We start from the raw sequence: 18,658 nt of genomic DNA on the forward strand, positions 1-18,658 counted from the left end.
GGTGATGGATAAGGTATTCTGTACATCCATAAATGGTGGCACTGACAGAAGTACTGTAGGCAGTGGTGAATTCATACCTAGAATATGTGTCTATTCTCTCTTTTTTTTATATACGTTACTTTATTTATTTATTTATTTATTTATTTATTGGCTGCACCTAGCGGCATGTGGGATCTTAGTTCCCTGACCAGGAACCAATCCCGTGCCCTGTGCATTGGAAGTGTGGAGTCTTAACCACTGGACCGCCAGGGAAGTCCCCTGTGTCTGTTCTCTTGAGGATAAAGCACAGTCCATCCACACTGGGTGGGGGGGGGGCTCCCAATCAAATCAGTCTACACCAGGTGAGAACGGTACCCAATCAGGCTGTAAGTAGGATGGTCACTCAGCACTGGCTACAGCCAGATTAGCCTCAGAGAGGGGAAGACCATGTTATTAAGCCAAAGCATAGCTTCCATCCCTGCCATCATGGGTCCACTGAACAAGCCGTGGAGTGCCTGGGGGAAACGGCTGACCGCGGTCCAGCACCTGTCATTTTGTCCACCTGATGACCATTCTTTCCCACGCTTTATTCTGGATCATTGTAGTTACCTTGCCTTTGGCTGTTAAGCACTACCATCTGCTCTTTACCGCACCAGGATACCATTATTCTCATCAAGATCAAGGAATTAAGTTTCACTATCCAGCATCCCCCATTAGCATCTCCAGCCTACAGAGGACAGCCGTCAGAGCTAGCCAAGGATGCTGGTGGCCCTTACCAATGCATTTCTTAATGCGTTGGTGAAGGGAGTGTTTTCCAGACTCCCTTAAAATACATGGCTAGGGGTGGCTAAGCAGATTGCACATAATAAATCCAATCCAGCATTCCCATCTCTCTGAGATTTTGGATTCCTTCCTCTATAGTATGCCAGGGAAATTCTGGCATTTCAAGTTGATTAACTCTAGGTTACCATTAAGTCCAAGCTTTAGTTAAGCAAGCTAGCAGACTATGAATTCCTCTCCCAGGTGCTCGAGCCAATACATGAAGTCCCAAATCCTGGATGAGCATCCATGGCCATGAGTTTGGCCAAACTTGATCTTACATTCCACGCTCCTGGGTCTGTTTCCCTTCGAACCCTCTTCCACACACGCTCCCGTGGCTCTTGCCAAGGCAGTTTACCAGGGCCTGTGACTCTTTCTGTCTGGGGGCATTCTCTTAGCGTGGGCCTTGTGCTTCTCCACCCAGGCTGTGCTGGGATCTAACTCATGAAGGGCCTGGGGCCAGGAGGGATGGAGGCAGGAAGGGTTCTGAGGCTGATGTCCCAGGAGACAGGATCACGACAAGAGGAGATTGTCTCTACAGATAAGACACTTCAAAAGATTTTAGGAGTTCAGAATTAGCCTTATCCATGTCTGTCCAAATGTCCCCATCTCAGGGTCCCACCCCTTCCCCATCAATGCCTTCGCCTTAGCATAAGAGACCTAGAGGGCTGAGGTTGTTTTGTTTTGTTTTGTTTTGTTTGGCTGGGCTGTGTGGCTTGTGGGGTCTTAGTTCCCTGATCGGCAGAGAAAGCTCGGAGTCCCAACCACTGGACCGTCAGGAATTCCCTAGAGGGCTGAGTATTGAGTCAGCCGTATGAACCCTCTCTGTAGGAGGTGAGGGACTCCTTCAAGGTCCCATCAAGGAGTCCTAATTGCTCACTCACATTCCTCATCAGGCACTGGTAACTCCCAGTTCTCCTTTCCCCTGCACATGTTCCCGGAGGCCATCAGAAGCCAAATGACTCCCCACCATAGTGAAGAAGGGCCACAGCCATTCCATCTCCCATCTCCCCACCCAAGCAATGCAGTACCCTACACTTCATCCCATGCCACCCCCAATGATAATTTTTGTTTTTCTTTTTTTTTCCCAATGATAATTTAAGTAATAGTGATAACTCTGCATGCAGTGCATTACCTGGGTGCATTTCCCCCACTGCAAGGAGGTTTCCTTTACTCCCGGAATTTTTTTTTAAATTTACTTTTTATTATTTTTGGCTGCATTGGGTCTTCGTTGCTGTATATGGGCTTTCTTTAGTTGTGGCGAGCGGGGGCTACTCTTCATTGCAGTGCGCAGGCTTCTCATTGCGGTGGCTTCTCTTGTTGCAGAGCACAGGCTCTAGGCGTGCGGGCTTCAGTAGTTCTGGCTCGTGGACTCCAGAGCGCAGGCTCAGTAGTTGTGGCTCACGGGCTTAGTTGCTCCGCGGCATGTGGGATCTTCCCAGACCAGGGCTCGAACCCGTGTCCCCTGCAATGGCAGGCGGATTCTTAACCACTGCGCCACCAGGGAAGTCCTGGGCTGCTTATTTCAGTTGGCACATGACATTGTTACCACACCAGGCACCATACTGCATTACTTATATAATAAATTCTGTGATACCTGTATATCATAATTATCATAATAATTTACTTCTGTGACTTTTTGGTAGACTGTGAGCCCCTTGAGGACAGGGGTCTGTACACTAAGCACTTGGCGCTGTGCACAGCACATGGCAGGCTCTCAGCCAATGCTTGCATTGAGTTGAATTCAGTCTTTTCTCCTTGAGTTTATAATAATAGATTCAGTCAGGCAGGCATTTAGTTAACATTTTCTTTCTTTTTTTTTTCCAGCCCCATCCCAGTAATACTAATATAAAATTTTAACATACTATTGTACGTTAACTTATAATTGTAACAGTGTACATTCCTTGAGGGTAGTCAAAAAATTTTTTTAATAAATTTATTTATTTGTTTATTTTTGTAGGTGTTGGGTCTTCATTGCTGCACTTGGGCTTTCTCTAGTTGCAGCAAGAGGAGGTTACTCTTCGTTGCGGTGCGCAGGCTTCTCTTGTTGCAGAGCACGGGCTCTAGGCGCGTGGGCTTCGGTAGTTGTGGCTCGTGGGCTCTAGAGTGCAGGCTCAGTAGTTGTGGCGCACGGGCCTAGTTGCTCCATGACACGTGGGATCTTCCCGGACCCGTGTCCCCTGAGTTGGCAGGCAGATTCTTAACCACTGCGCCACCAGGAAAGTCCCTAGTTAACATTTTCTGAGCACTAGGTCTCTGCAGGTGCTGGTCTGGGCACATAGGGATACTAGATGAGTAGGACTCATGGCCTAAGATTATGTGGATGAGCAAGGGACTGTGGGAGCGTAGAATAAGGGTGGGTTCATTCTGATGGCAACGATGGGAGGGGTGGGCCCACTGAGAAGCCTTTGAAGGATGAATTGGGCTCCAATAAATGGGGGGGAGGGTGTCTCCTGTTGAGATGCAATGTTGAAAATCATGGATGAAAGATGTCTAATGGGTTATAAATGAGCTCAGTGGTGTTTGGAGCCTGTCTCTACACCTAGAGGTTGACATCTGGCCTTGCCAAACCCTGCCGAAGTGACCTCTTGGCTTCTGGGGTCCTCACTGATGGAGGGAAAGGCTGTGGATGGGCCTGGATGGGAAGTGTCTTCCCCTGCCTGTGGGCTTACTTGGTTTTCCTTCTTTTGCCTCCCTGCCTTCTGCATACACATGTGTGGCAGGGCACAGACTCAGAATGGCTGCCCACAGGGGCAGGGGCCTCTGTGCCCCATCAAGGGGAGGCAGGCTGGGTTACGAGTCAGTGGGCTCAGGTTCCCATCCCAGCCCTGTTACTCCTTTTCACAGGCTCGGTTTACCTCTCTGTATATAAGAGGGTTATGCTCAGTGATGTGTGAGGTCCCTCCTGACAACCCCTGATTCCTAGACTTGTCCTGTCCATACTACAGACTTGTGCTCAGGAAATGAAAGAATGTGAGGGAAGAAAAAAGATGACACTGAGACAACTCCCCACTTTCCAAACACATACATATTACTGTCCCTAATTCTGAGGAAATTTGGTCCTTACTGAGCCTGGGAGGACACCCAAGGTTGGTCTTAATCTCATAAAGATGTCTTCATCTTGCCCTTGGCTGGTCGGAATGGTGGAGCAGAAAACCAGAGCCCCCCAGATAGGATGTTGGGAGTGGAACTGGGGCCAAGGACATCTGAGAAAGAAAGGGAACCTGGTGACTTAGGAGGGAGTCCAGAAACTTCCTGGACCCCCCATGGCTCAAAGCCCCAACCCTCTTCCCATAACTGGCCAGCCCCAGTCCTGAAACCATTTAGGGGCCACCATGAGTCACCTCCTTGGCATAAACTATCAAGGCCCACCATGAATATCTCTTCTAATACTTGGGAAATTCCAAGGATTTAGTCTCCCCATAAGGAACCAGGGACAAAGGCCAGTCAAATTCTTTGTTATACAACACTTAGTTTGGTCAGTTTCCTCCCGACTGGCTTCTCAAGCTCACCCCTTCCAACTTTTCATCTTGACAAATTTTTTAAAGTTATTTTTTATTTTTCTTTTATATTGGAGTATAGTTGATTTACAATGTTGTGTTAGTTTCAGGTGTACAGCTAAGTGATTCAGTTATACATATACATATATCCATTCTTTTTCAGATTCTTTTCCCATATAGGTTATTACAGAATATTGACTATAGTTCCCTGTGCTATACAGTAGGTCCTTGTTGATTATTTTTTATATAGTAGTGTGTATATGTTAATCCCAAACTCCTAATTTATCCCTCCCCCCCACCCTTTGGTAACCATACGTTTGTTTTTGAAGTATCTTGAGAAATTTCAAACCATTTAGATTCACCAGTTCTTAGCAATTTTGCCACATTTGCTTGCTTGCTCTCTTTCTCTCTCTCTCATGACATTTCACCCATAAATACTTCAGCATGTATCTCCTATGAACAAGGTCATTCTCCCACGTAACCAAAGCACAGTTACTGCACCTAATTTAACACTAATGTAACACTGTCATCTAATATACAGAGCATATTCAAATTTTCCCAAGGGTAAAATGTCCTTTGTAACTGATTTTCCCCTCATTTTGCTCCAACACAGGATCACATTTTGCATTTTTCACATCTCCTTTAGTCTGACATAGTTCCTCAATCTTGTCTTTTTCTTTCTTTGTCTTTTATGTATCAACATCTATAAAGCATCCAGGCCAGTCATTTTGCAGAATGTCTCTCACTTTGGTTTGTCTGCTCATTTCCTCCAGTTTAGATTCAGAGTGAACACTTTTGGCAGGAACACTACAGAGGAGATGCAGTGTCCCTGCACCTGTAGTGTCCCTGCAGTGCATCACTTCAGGAGGCAGATGATGCCAGTTTGTCCGATTAGTAGTAATTAAGCTTTGCTTACTTGATTAAGGCGGCCTGTGCCAGATCAGGCTAGCTTTCGATAAACTTAGAAACCTGGGTTTTATTGGCATTGGCTTCCCAAGCAGCTGGAGGGAATGTAGCACTCCTGGCCTGCCTTCATCTTCTCTCCTCCCCTCTGGGAAAGCCTGGAATAGTCCTGATGGCAGGAAATGGGGAGAGAGTGGCGAGGCTCTGCAGTGGTGTCCTTTGTTCCCAGTTCTCCTGAGACCACTGGAGACATCTCCTCCATTATTTTCTGTCTGGTGCTCTGGAGCCTGGGATGGAGGTTATCTCCCCCGCCCCCCCCACCACGTGTCTATGCAGTAGTCTCAGCGCATGCATGAAGGCAGGTGTGTGCGCGGTGCCCGGGCGAGTGTGCAAACTCAGGTCTTTTTGCCTGCATCGCCGTGTCGGCAGGCACGTTCCATTCTGTACAAGCCTTCCCGTGTTCTAAAGCATTCCATGTTGGAGGCTCTGGGGCGGGCTAAGTGGTGTATGTGTGGGTGAAGCGTTTCCGCGCGGAGCATGTTTTCCAGTGCTCCCCGCTCTCTGGGCCGCTTGGTACGGTCTACGCCCCCCTTCACTTCCTCCGACGGTGGTTGCACCCATCCCTCCCGGAAGCGCTCAGGCTCCAAGCCAGCCATGGAGCCCTCCGGCAGTCAGAGCGGGACTGGCGCGGCTTCTGCACCCGCGGACTCAGCCTCGGCCTCGGTGACCCTGGCGCAGCTCCTGCAACTGGTCCAGCAGGGCCGGGGGCTCCCCGGCCTGGAGAGGCGCCACGTCGTGGCGACCCTCGGCGAACCCACGGCGTCCCGGCTCCCGCGGAGGCCCAAGCCCTGGGAGGCCTCGGGCTCCGCCGACGCCCCCGCGCCGCCCTTCCAGACCCGGGGCCACAGGCCCGACGACCCTCCCTATGGGCAGAGGACCCTCCTGGAAGAACCTGGCTCCGGGGAGGCTGCGACAGCGCCTTCCTAGATGGAACATAGTGGGTTCCTGAGGCTCGAGGTCCTTTGCAACTGTGAATGAAAAATGTTGCTGCCCTATCAGCAAAGGACGCTGCAGCCATCTAGCCATCAGCCAATACTGCGGCCCCGTCGGTGAGCCCTAGGGAACCCAGGATGGAGACAAATGGGCTGCCGCTGCCAAGCCCTTAGCCACTGCAGACACTGTCAACGGCGCACCCTGAGGGGGCTCAAGATGGGAAAGAACAGGATACTGGCCTTGGATAGCTAAGGCGCATATCAAAGGCAAAGTGTCAGTGAGCCCAGACTCTTGCATCTACCTGTTCACAGAAAAAAGCTCAATTCATTAACGTGAGATGTCGGGTTTTCTTTAATTAACAGTAATCTTTTGATGTTCTGACTACCTGATTTTGTCGCAGAACTCCTATCTATCCTTCAGAGCAGTCCCTCAGAGCTATCTGAGAGGCTGCCTCCTGGGCTTGCATCCTCAGAAAGTCTGCCAAATAAAATAATTCTCAACTTTGAGGTTTTGCTTTTTTTTTTCAGTCAACAGTTTTGGTGACCATGGAGGGAACCAGAGCAGACTTCTCCTCTTCGCCTGAACTCTACGAGGAACCGGACCCTTGGTACTGGAAGAGGCCTCTTGTGCCCATCCGCCTCCTTGGAGAGTTCATACGAACTTGGGTGAGTCTCTCCTGGTTCTTGGATCTCCTGATTATTGGTTGATTATCCTGAGTTTTATTTGGCAGTGTCTAACAGATGCCTGGCTCCCCAGTTGAAAGACATTGGGGAGTGACCTCCCTAGTTGAAAGATACTAGGGGAGCCCAGTTGAAAGACACTGGAAGAAAATGCCCCCCAGCTGAAAGATACTGGGGGAACCCGGTTGAAAGACACTTGGATTTGCTCAGTTGAAAAGATATTTGGGGACTTCCCTGGTGGTCCAGTGGTTAAGCCTCTGCGCTTCCGCTGCAGGGGGCACGGGTTCCATCCCTGGTCAGGGAACTAAGATGCCACACCGCGGGGCCAAAGAAAAAAAAAAAGTACTGAGCAGTCTGGGCTGAATGTTTAGATAAGAGGGTGACCTGATGTTTTCCTCAAATTGGCTACCTTAATAAGAATTTGTCAGGATAAAAGTGCACTAGTAAGTTTTATCCCCGACGAATTCAACTTTAAAACGGGAAATAGATTATCTCAAACAAAAACGAAGGGCTTCAGAAAACCAACCTCCGATTAACACTCTAGGCAAATTCATGAATGTACGGAGCTCATACTTGCAAGTACCTACTTAATTGGGAGTCAAAGGAAATCTCATCCTGAAAATGACTCAGATTGGGCTCATTTATTGAATACGCAGTTAAGTTAGAAAAAGCCGGCTTGATAAAAACATCTTTTCAAAATTCTGACCTTAAAAAAACAAAAACAAAAGCCCTTCTGGGGGAAGTTTCATTTCTCTTCCTGTGTCTTTGAGATGTAAATGTTCTACTCGATCTTCTTCCAGCCTTTTGTGTGTATGGCTTTTGAGAACTTGGTCTCTGCCATCCAAAAGGTGCACATATGGTGTACATTTGGCAGCCAATTAAATAGACTGGGATTCTGAGCAGTCTTTTGTCTGGCTGTACCAACTCTTGGGGATTTTTTGCCATCTTAACCTTCATTGCGTCAGCCTGTACAACAAAGGCCTTTACTTCCTTAGACTATATTTGGGAATAAACTTTCTGGATCTTGTTTAGGCAGCAGCCTTCACACTCTCTTGTGGGGAACGCCTCTTGCATCTTATTGGTTTGAGTCACTATTAAGATACATCTCAGGGCTTCCCTGGTGGCGCAGTGGTTAAGAATCCGTCTGCCAATGCAGGGGACACGGGTTCGAGCCCTGGTCTGGGAAGATCCCACATGCTGTGGAGCAACTGAGTCCGTGCGCCACAACTACTGAGCCTGCGCTCTAGAGCCCACGAGCCACAACTACTGAGCCCACGTGCCTAGAGCCCCGTGCTCTGCAACAAGAGAAGCCCCCGCTTGCCGCAACTAGAGAAAGCCCGTGCAAAGAAATGAAGACCCAATACAGCCAAAAATAAATAAATAAAATAAATAAATAAAATATCATTAAAAAAAAAAAAGATACATCTCATTAATGGCCAGATGATGGAGCCTTTAAATTGGAAAAACTCTGAGTTGGTAAAGTTTTAGGGAGCTCTCATTATAACTAGCTGTTTTATTGGTACCTATGAGGAAAAAAAAAAAAGGTGGGAAAAATATATATAACGGTTAACCTAAGAACTCCCTTAGTTTAAAACAATCCCCCACCCCCCAAAAAATGGTTTGGGAAGCCTTATTGTGGTCTCTGCTTCCCCTCAATGGGTCTTAAGGATAACAATAAAAACATTAGAATAATTAATTTTAATTAGGTTGATTAACAGGAAAACAAGAAAAAACTGAAGGGAAAGTCTAGGGACTTTTTCCCAACAAGTTGGAAATTTTAAGGTGGTTACTTAAAAATGGAATAAATAAAACAGACGTTAATGGGATTAAATTAAAGGTTTGATACAAAACTACCTAAGGTTGGATGGGCCAAAGGGACCCACTATTGGTTCCCAACATTAAAGGGCCCCAAACAAGTCTGCTCTATTTACCCCAGTTAAAAAAAATATATTTAAAGGGCTGGAAAAAATTACACTGAGATACTTGACCAACAGTTACTTGGGGCAACAGGCCAATTAATCAACTTAAAAGATTGACAAAGCGCCTGAATTCCTTCGTGCCCACTGGACCACCATGGGAGTCCATGTCTTGCAAATGTTGACAACAGAAATGTAAATACAGCCCACAGAAACCTGAGACTGAGCCTAATTAACTCAATCAGAAAGAACCTGAAACCAAGGAAGAAAAAAAGGAAAAAGCGGCCTTTTTAAACTCAAACAGCTGGAAAGTCTCCCTCAGCCAAAATCTAATTAATAGCCTCCTTAAGGGTTTATCAAGGACAAATACAAATCTTAAAAGTCTTTTCCACAAATAGTAAAGGCTTAGTCATCTGAGCAAGCAAATTTAATTCATTCCAAGTGTTATTTATAAACTAGTAAGTTTATATTGTGATAACTGATTCATAACTAAGTTTTTTTTTTTTTTTTTTGGGCTGTCCCACACAGCATGTGGGATCTTAATTCCCCAACCAGGGATCAAACCCGCGTCCCTTGCAGTGGAAGCTTGGAGTCTTAAACCACTGGACCGCCAGGGAAGTCCCAATAACTAAGTTTTTTTTTTTTTTTTTTAACAAATACTATTTTATTCTTTACAAAATACATAGTGATCATAAGGGTACAGGTCACAAATTACAAACAGGAAAAGCACAGGGAAAAGTTGAGACAAATGCGTTAAATGACAACAAGGTTGTGTTCACCTAGAGGGATGGGATAGGGAGAGTGGGAGGGAGACGCAAGAGGGAGGAGATATGGGGATGTATGTGTATGTATAGCTGATTCACTTTGTTATACAGCAGAAACTAACACACCATTGTAAAGCAATTATACTCCAATAAAGACGTTTAAAAAAATGACAACAAGGTACCCATTAATACGGAATCCATTTAGAATAAAACAGTTCTTTGTTAAAGTTAGACAAGGCCAAGAGGAGGTACCTTGTTGAGTAGAAAATGCCAGTTACCTAGAAATATACTTCTACCAAAAAGTAGAGAAGTGTTAGTAGTATACCTAAATTAAATCATAGCATATACAGGTCCAGTGTTCCACAGTACAACCATTGGTTTTAGGCAGGAATCTGTGAGAGACTTGACTGCCTATCTTGCTGGAAGAGGAAAGCCCCAGGACTGATTAACTTCCCTACCTTCCGTGAAGCTTTGTTCAGGTGACTTTGGAATGTGGTGTCAAACACCCCATTCATTTCTGCCACAAGTTCCCGCAGAACAGACACTGTGGACTCATCACTGGCATTCAGAATCCGCACAAAGAATTTATTCTATAGTTCACCACCTTTTAGCTCAGAAATATTTTGGCTAAGTTTCCAGAGGGACCCATCCCAGAAGACCTGCAGGTGTTTCTTGAACAATAGTAAATGTGCTAAATCGGCTATACCAAACAGATCTACCTGGTAGGGAGAAGAACAGTTAGCCAGGATCTTTTGTCCTTCCAGGATCTGTACAGTCTGAAATCTGTTGAGGTTAAAAACGTCTAGCTCTGCCCTAAGGTCAACACTGTAGGAAAAGTCCACTATCTTCAAAGCTTGATTGTTTTTATTACAATCATAGGGATCGTGGATTCTGTTTCTAAGAATCAGACTCCTTGGACTCAAGTCACCATGGACTATTTCTGCTTTGTGTAGTTTCTCCACCATTGTCAAGAGGTTATAAATAATCAACACTGTTATTTCATGGGTAATAAATTCACTGTATTGAAGAAGATCCTGAAGGGTGAAGCAGTTTATATATTGGTGCCAAACGATACAGCCATCTTGGTATTGATACCAGCTACACAAATTATCACACTCCTCATTTAAACGTTCCTTTAACTTGAAGTTGATATAAAAGTCCCATGGGGGCTTTCCTGGTGGCGCAGTGGTTAAGAATCCGCCTGCCAATGAAGGGGACACGGGTTCGAGCCCTGGTCTGGGAAGATCCCACATGCCGCGGAGCGGCTAGGCCCGTGAGCCACAACTACTGAGCCTGCGTGTCTGGAGCCTGTGCTCCGCAACGGGAGAGGCCACTACAGTGAGAGGCCCGTGCACTGTGATGAAGAGTGGCCCCCGCTCGCCGCAACTGGAGAAAGCCCTCGCACAGAAAAGAAGACCCAACACAGCCAAAAATAAATAAATAAATTTATTAAAAAAAAAAAATCCCATGGGACAGGTTGAGAAGATACCTTTATTATGGTTAACTCTGCAGTTTCTTGGCGACACCCAGAATAATTTGTAGTCTTCGCATAACAGGTATTCTTGTTTAATGCAATAATCCTCATTATCTAATTCAATTTCCTTCTCTATTTCCAAATTAGGGATTGGTCTATCTTCTACAAAAAACTCTGCAGAGGTACTCAGCTCTGGTTGGGATTTTAGTAGTTGTCTGCGATACTGTGAACACCAGGGTGACTGAGTAGGGCTGTCTGTAGTCTCACTAGTGAGCTCCAGTTTCTCAGGAATTTGAAGACATTTGATGGAGGAGGTGCTTGTAACTGAGGCAGAAGATCCAGAGAACCCAGAGGAGTGTGTGGCTTCACAGCTGTCTTCAATAATTGTGCTCCAAACTGCCGAAATCCACACTGCAGAGGCCCTCCTTTCCACATGCTGCCTCTCCCCTTCTGCGCAGTTCTCCCAATAACTAAGTTTTAAAGTGAAGCTATGAGATCTCTAGTTTTGTCTGTTTATGTGTCTGTGTGTACATTATTATGAGACATTATTATGAGATGTATCTACCCCTAGAAATATTATCAAAATTAAAATTTAAAAAGAGCTCTATATAATTGACTTAAAAGTAAGGTGTTACAAACTAAATATTTCTAAATATAAAAGAGTGTTGGTCGGAATGAATTTCAGGTTTATGTGCTCTAAGAAATATTCAATATTAAATTAACATCCCGTTTTTAAAAATATTTTTTTATTGACGTATAGTTGATTTACAATGTATTAGTGTCAGGTGTACAGCAAAGTGGCTCAGTTTTATATATATACTTTTTTTCTTTTTCAGATTCTTTTCCTATAAAGGAAAAGAAAATATTGAGTATAGTTCTCTGTGCCATACAGTAGGTCCTTGTTGGTTATCTATTTTATATATAGTATAACATCTGGTATTAAAGCTAGCTTAAGCTCGCTAACTTAATTAATATAGACATGTCTTACTGTATTGTACCTAGGTTTACTAAAGGTCAATACATTCACGTCTTTTTTTTTGGCTGTGTTGGGTCTTCGTTGCTGTGTGCGGGCTTTCTCTAGTTGTGAGCTGGGGCTACTCTTCTTGGTGGTGTGCGGGCTTCTCATTGTGGTGGCTTCTCTTGTGGAGCACGGTCTCTAGGCGCACGGGGTTCGGTAGTTGTGGCTCGTGGGCTCTAGAGCACAGGCTCAGTAGTTGTGGCTCCTGGGCTCTAGAGCGCAGGCTCAGTAGTTGTGGCGCACGGGCTTAGTTGCTCCGCGGCATGTGGGATCTTCCCGGACCAGGGCTTGAACCCGTGTCCTCTGCATTGGCAGGTGGATTCTTAACCACTGTGCCACCAGGGAAGCCCCACATTCATGTTATTTCTGTTACAGACTTTGTCAACAACAACAACAGCAACAAATTAACGTGGTAGGATAATATTTTCATAAGTTATAAAATGAAGGTAAATGAGATAAGAGTTTTCAGGTGAACTCTTTTAGAAATAATTATGCTGGGTATGTCTGTCTAAAATAGTTTCTCTAGATTTTTGGTAACTTGAGTTTTGCTAAGTTAAGTTAAATGATGGGAATTTATTGAATGTCCAGGTCGTTTCAAATGAGATAAAATGCTGAAACATTAATTGCTAAACAGGTCTAAAGTTAATCACTTTATTCTTCTTAGGAAAGGAAAACTAAAGATGTCTGGGTTTATTACAAACATACCTTGTACCACATTGAGGAAAGAAATTATTTTATATGTTTCTAGAGGTTATGGGATACTCCTAATCAGGGAATGCTGGTATGACAAACAGCTTATAATTACTTGCTGCTTGTTGGTTTGTGCTAGAGATTAAGGTTTTTAACAGTTAAAATTGTAGTATGTAATTAGAACTACTAAAGATAATAAGGGAAATATTTCAGTGTGCAAGGAAAGTAGGATGTGTGTTTTCAGCAAAAGAAGGTATGAGGAATGGAAGTACATTTTGTTAAGGGGAAAGAATGATTTTGTCCTAGAGCTGGTTATTTCTGTATTAAAAAAAATAAGGGACAAATTAATATGAATACAGAAACTTGTAGAAGATTTGTAAAAAGGGAGCCCTGAAAAAGGAGTTTTATACATGGTCAAGCTCAGATTAGATTCAATTTAATTTCGTAAATGGATTTTGTTATTAAAAGTAGACTGGTGCAAGACTGGATTTGGTTCTCTCTGTTAAGAGAATAAAGTTTTCTTGAAATACTGCTTTTTTTTAAAAATTTTATTTATTTATTTATGGCTGTGTTGGGTCTTCGTTTCTGTGCGAGGGCTTTCTCTAGTTGTGGCAAGCAGGGGCCACTCTTCATTGCGGTGCGTGGGCCTCTCACCATCGCGGCCTCTCCCACTGCAGAGCACAGGCTCCAGATGTGCAAACTCAGCAATTGTGGCTCACAGGCCCAGCTGCTCCACGGCATGCGGGATCCTCCCAGACCAGGGCTCGAACCCGTGTCCCCTGCATTGGCAGGCAGATTCTCAACTACTGCGCCACCAGGGAAGCCCTGAAATACTGCTTTTGGTAACAGATTTTGTGAGTTTTTTTGCCTTTAAGTGATCTTTTTTTTTTTTTTGAAATTTTTTGTCACTTTGGTTAAGTATTGTTTCACAGTGACCTGTGATCCTATTTGACCAAGTGTTAATATTTTTGACAAATATCCCAAATATCAAATTCTAACAAAAGTTCTTTTTTTTTTTTAAATTAATTTATTTATTGATGGCTGTGTTGGGTCTTCGTTTCTGTGCGAGGGCTTTCTCTAGTTGCCGCGAGCGGGGGCCACTCTTCATCACGGTGCGCAGGCCTCTCACTGTCACGGCCTCTCTTGTTGCGGAGCACAAGCTCCAGACGCGCAGGCTCAGCAGTTGTGGCTCACGGGCCTAGTTGCTCCACGGCATGTGGGATCTTCCCAGACCAGGGCTCGAACCCGTGTCCCCTGCATTGGCAGGCAGATTCTCAACCACTGCGCCACCAGGGAAGCCCAACAAAAGTTCTTTTTATTTATTTATTTATTTATTTAATTTATTTATGGCTGTGTTGGGTCTTCGCCTCTGCGCGAGGGCCCTCTCCAGCCGCGGCAAGCGGGGGCCACTCTTCATCACAGCGCGCGGGCCTCTCACCATGGCAGCCTCTCCTGTTGCGGAGCACAGGCTCCAGACGCGCAGGCTCAGCAATTGTGGCTCACGGGCCCAGTCGCTCCGCGGCATGTGGGATCCTCCCGGACCGGGGCACGAACCCGTGTGCCCTGCATTGGCAGGCAGACTCCCAACCACCGCGCCACCAGGGAAGCCCAACAAAAGTTCTTTTGACCTCTGGCTAACTCTGGGATGCTTCAAAGGAACCCTAAGACATCTCAGAGAGGAATATTAAACTAATTAGGCCTATTTGGTATGTTAAATTACTTGAGAAACATTGTCAAATGATTGGAGGTTAACCTTAGTTATATTGTATGGATAAATGTTATAGATATTCCAAAATTTATGTGAAATTCCTAAAATTCTGATACGCTCTGGTATAGTGTTATCAGTCATAATTCTAGTTATTATCTTAAAATGTTACATGTCACAGAAATATCCAAGTTTCTTGCCAATTGCCTTGTAATCAGATCTTTAACCATGCCATTTAAGTCTTGTCATTTATAGACAATCATTGGTTTACTCTGATGCTTTTATAAAATGAAAATCTTCCAAGAAAATTCATTAGAAAGGATTTTTGACAAATATAAGTTTCTGATAACTTTTGGATCATACCACTGAACTAGGTAAGAAATTACAAAACTCTAATGGAAAACCTGAACACTTCATCCAGATCATCAGAAATTAATTACATGGGACTGAATGAACTGATAAACATGATTTATAATTTTATGACTCTTTCTGTAATATCCTGGCTTTTAATCTTTGTTTTCTAGAAAAACCTTTCCTCTTATGCTATGACCTACAAAAAGTTGATAAAGTATACCTTTATAAACAAAGATGAAACATTTATCTTTTTCACTCTACCTAATCCTTACAGAATTTGGCTTCTCCAGCTGGGTCTCCTGTGGACTTGATGGTTTATTACAACTAAATTACAACTAGTTATACTAATCATTGTTTTAATTTATTCTCTTTGTTTCCAGATAGTTCATGCTTTGTGCCTCTCTCTGCTGTACTATGACCTTATTAATGTTACTAGCTTTATTACTTATCCCATCTAGTTTATGAGACTGTCTCTTGCATTACCCAATGTGTAACCAGGTCTCCAACAAAATTAATGATGGCTAAACATCTTGAGGAAATAGATCAATAATTGTAACAGTGTGATTCTAGATATGAGAAGAAGCAACAAGGGAAAACATTTCCTGGATCATAATAGACTAGTAAGACAGGTGATCCAGAGAATTTTAGATTATCAACAGGGCCTAATCCAAAAAAAGTTAACACACTGAGTAGGCTATCAACAGAATCTTTGCCTGATCTAGGAATGAGCCTTCCTAGCACCATGGGACAAAATTGGTCATGAAACGTCTCCCAAACGTTGGTCTAATTTTATTACTAAGGGGAAGCACTGTGGGTGAAAAATGTTGCCTGCCATATCAACAAACAAAGGATGCTGCGGCCATCACGCCATGAGCCACTACAAACGCCCCTGACGGTGAGCCCTGAGGGAACTCAGGAGAGACAAACGGGCTGCCACTGCCAAGCCCTCAGCCACTGCAGCCACCCGAAGGGCGCACCCTGAGGGGACACAGGAAGGGAAAGGACGGGATACTGGCCCTGGACAACTAAGGTGCATAGCAAAGGAATGATTTCAATAAGCCCAGACTCTTGCATCTTCTCATACATAGAAAAGTGTTAAATTCGTTAACTTGAGATGTTTGGTTTTCTTTAACAGTCATCTTTTGATGTTCTGACTACCTGGTTTTTGCTGCAGAACTCCTGTATATCCTGTAAAGGCTCCTCCCTTACCTCTTTGGAGCGGCCTCTCAGAGCTATCTTGAGAAGCTGCCTCCCAGGCTTGAGTGCTCAGAAAGTCCACCAAATAAAATATAAGTCTCAACTTTTAGGTTGTGCATCTTTCAGTCGATGCACTGAGATCTGGATGGTGTGACTGTGTCCTGCATAGACTAGGACCCTGGATACTGGCCACTCTGCTGTTTCTCTTTTGTGCATTCACCACCACCTATCAGCTGGACTTAAGCCTCCTGGGAGCATCACTGTGGTGGTTGTTTTTTTGTTTTTTTAAAATTTATTTATTTATTATTTTTGGCTGCGTTGGGTCTTCATTGCTGCGCGTGGGCTTTCTCTAGTTGTGGCAAGCGGGGGCTACTCTTTGTTGCCGTGCGAGGGCTTCTCATTGCAGTGGCCTCTCCCATTGCGGAGCACGGGCTCTAGGCACGAGGGCTTCAATAGGTGTGGCACATGGGCTCAGTAGTTGTGGCTCACGGGCTCTAGAACACAGCCTCAGTAGTCGTGGCGCACAGGCTTAGTTGCTCCGTGGCATGTGGGATCTTCCCAGACAAGGGCTCGAACCCGTGTCCCCTGCATTGGCAGGCAGATTTTTTTTTTTTTTTTTTAATTCCACTTAGGTCTTCCAATATTTAAAAATTTCCTTTCGACAGCAGTATCTACAATAACATATTGATTGCCTGAGGTTAATATACAAATCTGTAAATTAAAATTTTGTTCTGAACTGGAAAAAAAAAAAATTTCCTCTTCTTTTTTATTTTTTTCCTATACCTGAGCTTTTTTTTTTTTTTCACACACACACACTGTATTTTATTTTTACAAGAGATAAGTAGACTGACACCAAGCATTGTACATGGATGACCACAACAAAAGCAACAATGATTGCAATTACCAAACATGAAACACACTCATACTATGTCATAATATTGACATTCAGTCCAGTAATCCTCCACTGTAACAGCTCCTTTACTTTGCAGTGAAAATTGATTTGTATATTCTTTGCCTCTGAGTCCTTGTGGGATTTTTTTTTAATTCGGACAGAAAGTCACAAAAATTATACTCATCCTCATCAGTTCACTCAGTCCCATGTAATTAATTTTTTTTTTCATCTTGATCTTTTGTTAGCACTTTTATGAGTTCATCAGTTTTTCATTAGAGTTCTGAAAATGCTTATTCATTCAGTTCAGCAGTACAGTCAGTTACCAGAAACCTGTACTTGTCAGTCTTTTCCATGAATTTCTTGAAGATGAAAGCCTTTTATAGGAACGTATTTGCAAAAGCATCAGAGTACACCCAGAACTGTCTGTAAATGACAAAAGACTTAAAAATGACCACTGTTAAAGATTTGATGAAAGTTCATAATAATGCAGTTGACAAGAAAATTAGTTATTTCTGAGATATACATTTTAAAGTAATAACTAGGATTATTACTTATAACATTATACCAGAACATATAAGATTTTTAGAAATTTCATGTAATGTCTGAAACATTTATATTAACATATTTCCATACAAATAACCCAATGAAAGTTTAGTATTAGTTGTTTTGTTTGTTGTTTTATACTGCAGGATCTTATTAGGCATCAATTTTATACACATCAGTGTATACATGTCAATCCCAATCGCCCAATTCAGCACACCACCATCCCCACCCCACTGCAGTTTTCCCCCCTTGGTGTCCATATGTCCATTCTCTACATCTGTGTCTCAACTTCTGCCCTGCAAACTGGCTCATCTGTACCATTTTTCTAGGTTCCACATACATGCATTAATATACGATATTTGTTTTTCTCTTTCTGACTTACTTCACTCTGTATGACAGTCTCTAGATCCATCCACTTCTCAACAAATGACTCAATTTCGTTCCCTTTTATGGCTGAGTAATATTCCATTGTATATATGTACCATAACTTCTTTATCCATTCGTCTGTTGATGGGCATTTAGGTTGCTTCCATGACCTGGCTATTGTAAATAGTGCTGCAATGAACATTCGGGTGCATGTGTCTTTTTGAATTACGGTTTTCTCTGGGTATATGCCCAGTAGTGGGATTGCTGGGTCATATGGTAATTCTATTTTTAGTTTTTTAAGGAACCTCCATATTGTTCTCCATAGTGGCTGTATCAATTTACATTCCCACCAACAGTGCAAGAGGGTTCCCTTTTCTCCACACCCTCTCCAGCATTTGTTGTTTGTTGATTTTCTGATGATGCCCATTCTAACAGGAGTGAGGTGATACCTCATTGTAGTTTTGATTTGCATTTCTCTAATAATTAGTGATGTTGAGCATCTTTTCATGTGCTTCGTGGCCGCCTGTATGTCTTCTTTGGAGAAATGTCTATTTAGGTCTTCTGCCCATTTTTGGATTGGGGTGTTTGTTTCTTTAATATTGAGCTGAATGAGTGGCAGGCAGATTCTTAACCACTGTACCATCAGGGAAGCCCCACTGTGGTTGTTTTGTATTTGTATCTCTAGACTGTGAGCCTCAATTAAAAAAAAGAAAAAAAAAAGTAATCCTGTTTCAGTCCTTATATGTAATTGAAACAAATCTCATACTTTACTACTTGCAGTTCATAGATGTGTTTTCATTTTTAAAATGCTACTAGGACACACTAAACGGTTCTGACCCACTGGGAATGATTTCTTAGGAGTGTA

At 43.6% G+C, this 18,658-nt stretch overlaps 2 protein-coding genes across 2 annotated transcripts; one reads left to right on the forward strand and one right to left on the reverse strand.

Moving 5' to 3' along the window:
* The first annotated feature begins 5,811 nt into the window (after positions 1-5,811).
* C11H6orf226 (chromosome 11 C6orf226 homolog) lies at positions 5,812-7,976 on the forward strand. The gene has a single exon (XM_036870714.1). The coding sequence runs from the start codon at positions 5,856-5,858 to the stop codon at positions 6,186-6,188; it is 333 nt and encodes a 110-aa protein (XP_036726609.1). The 5' UTR covers positions 5,812-5,855; the 3' UTR covers positions 6,189-7,976.
* A 1,756-nt stretch (positions 7,977-9,732) lies between these two features.
* LOC118904226 (mitotic checkpoint serine/threonine-protein kinase BUB1 beta-like) lies at positions 9,733-12,763 on the reverse strand. The gene is given in 4 exon segments (XM_036870144.1): positions 9,733-10,723; positions 11,029-11,065; positions 11,067-11,527; positions 12,752-12,763. Coding segments are annotated over 4 exon segments (1,299 nt in total). The 3' UTR covers positions 9,733-9,934.
* Between the last annotated feature and the right edge of the window lie 5,895 nt (positions 12,764-18,658).

The sequence above is a fragment of the Balaenoptera musculus genome, chromosome 11, assembly GCF_009873245.2.
Source record: "Balaenoptera musculus isolate JJ_BM4_2016_0621 chromosome 11, mBalMus1.pri.v3, whole genome shotgun sequence".
NCBI lineage: Eukaryota > Metazoa > Chordata > Mammalia > Artiodactyla > Balaenopteridae > Balaenoptera > Balaenoptera musculus.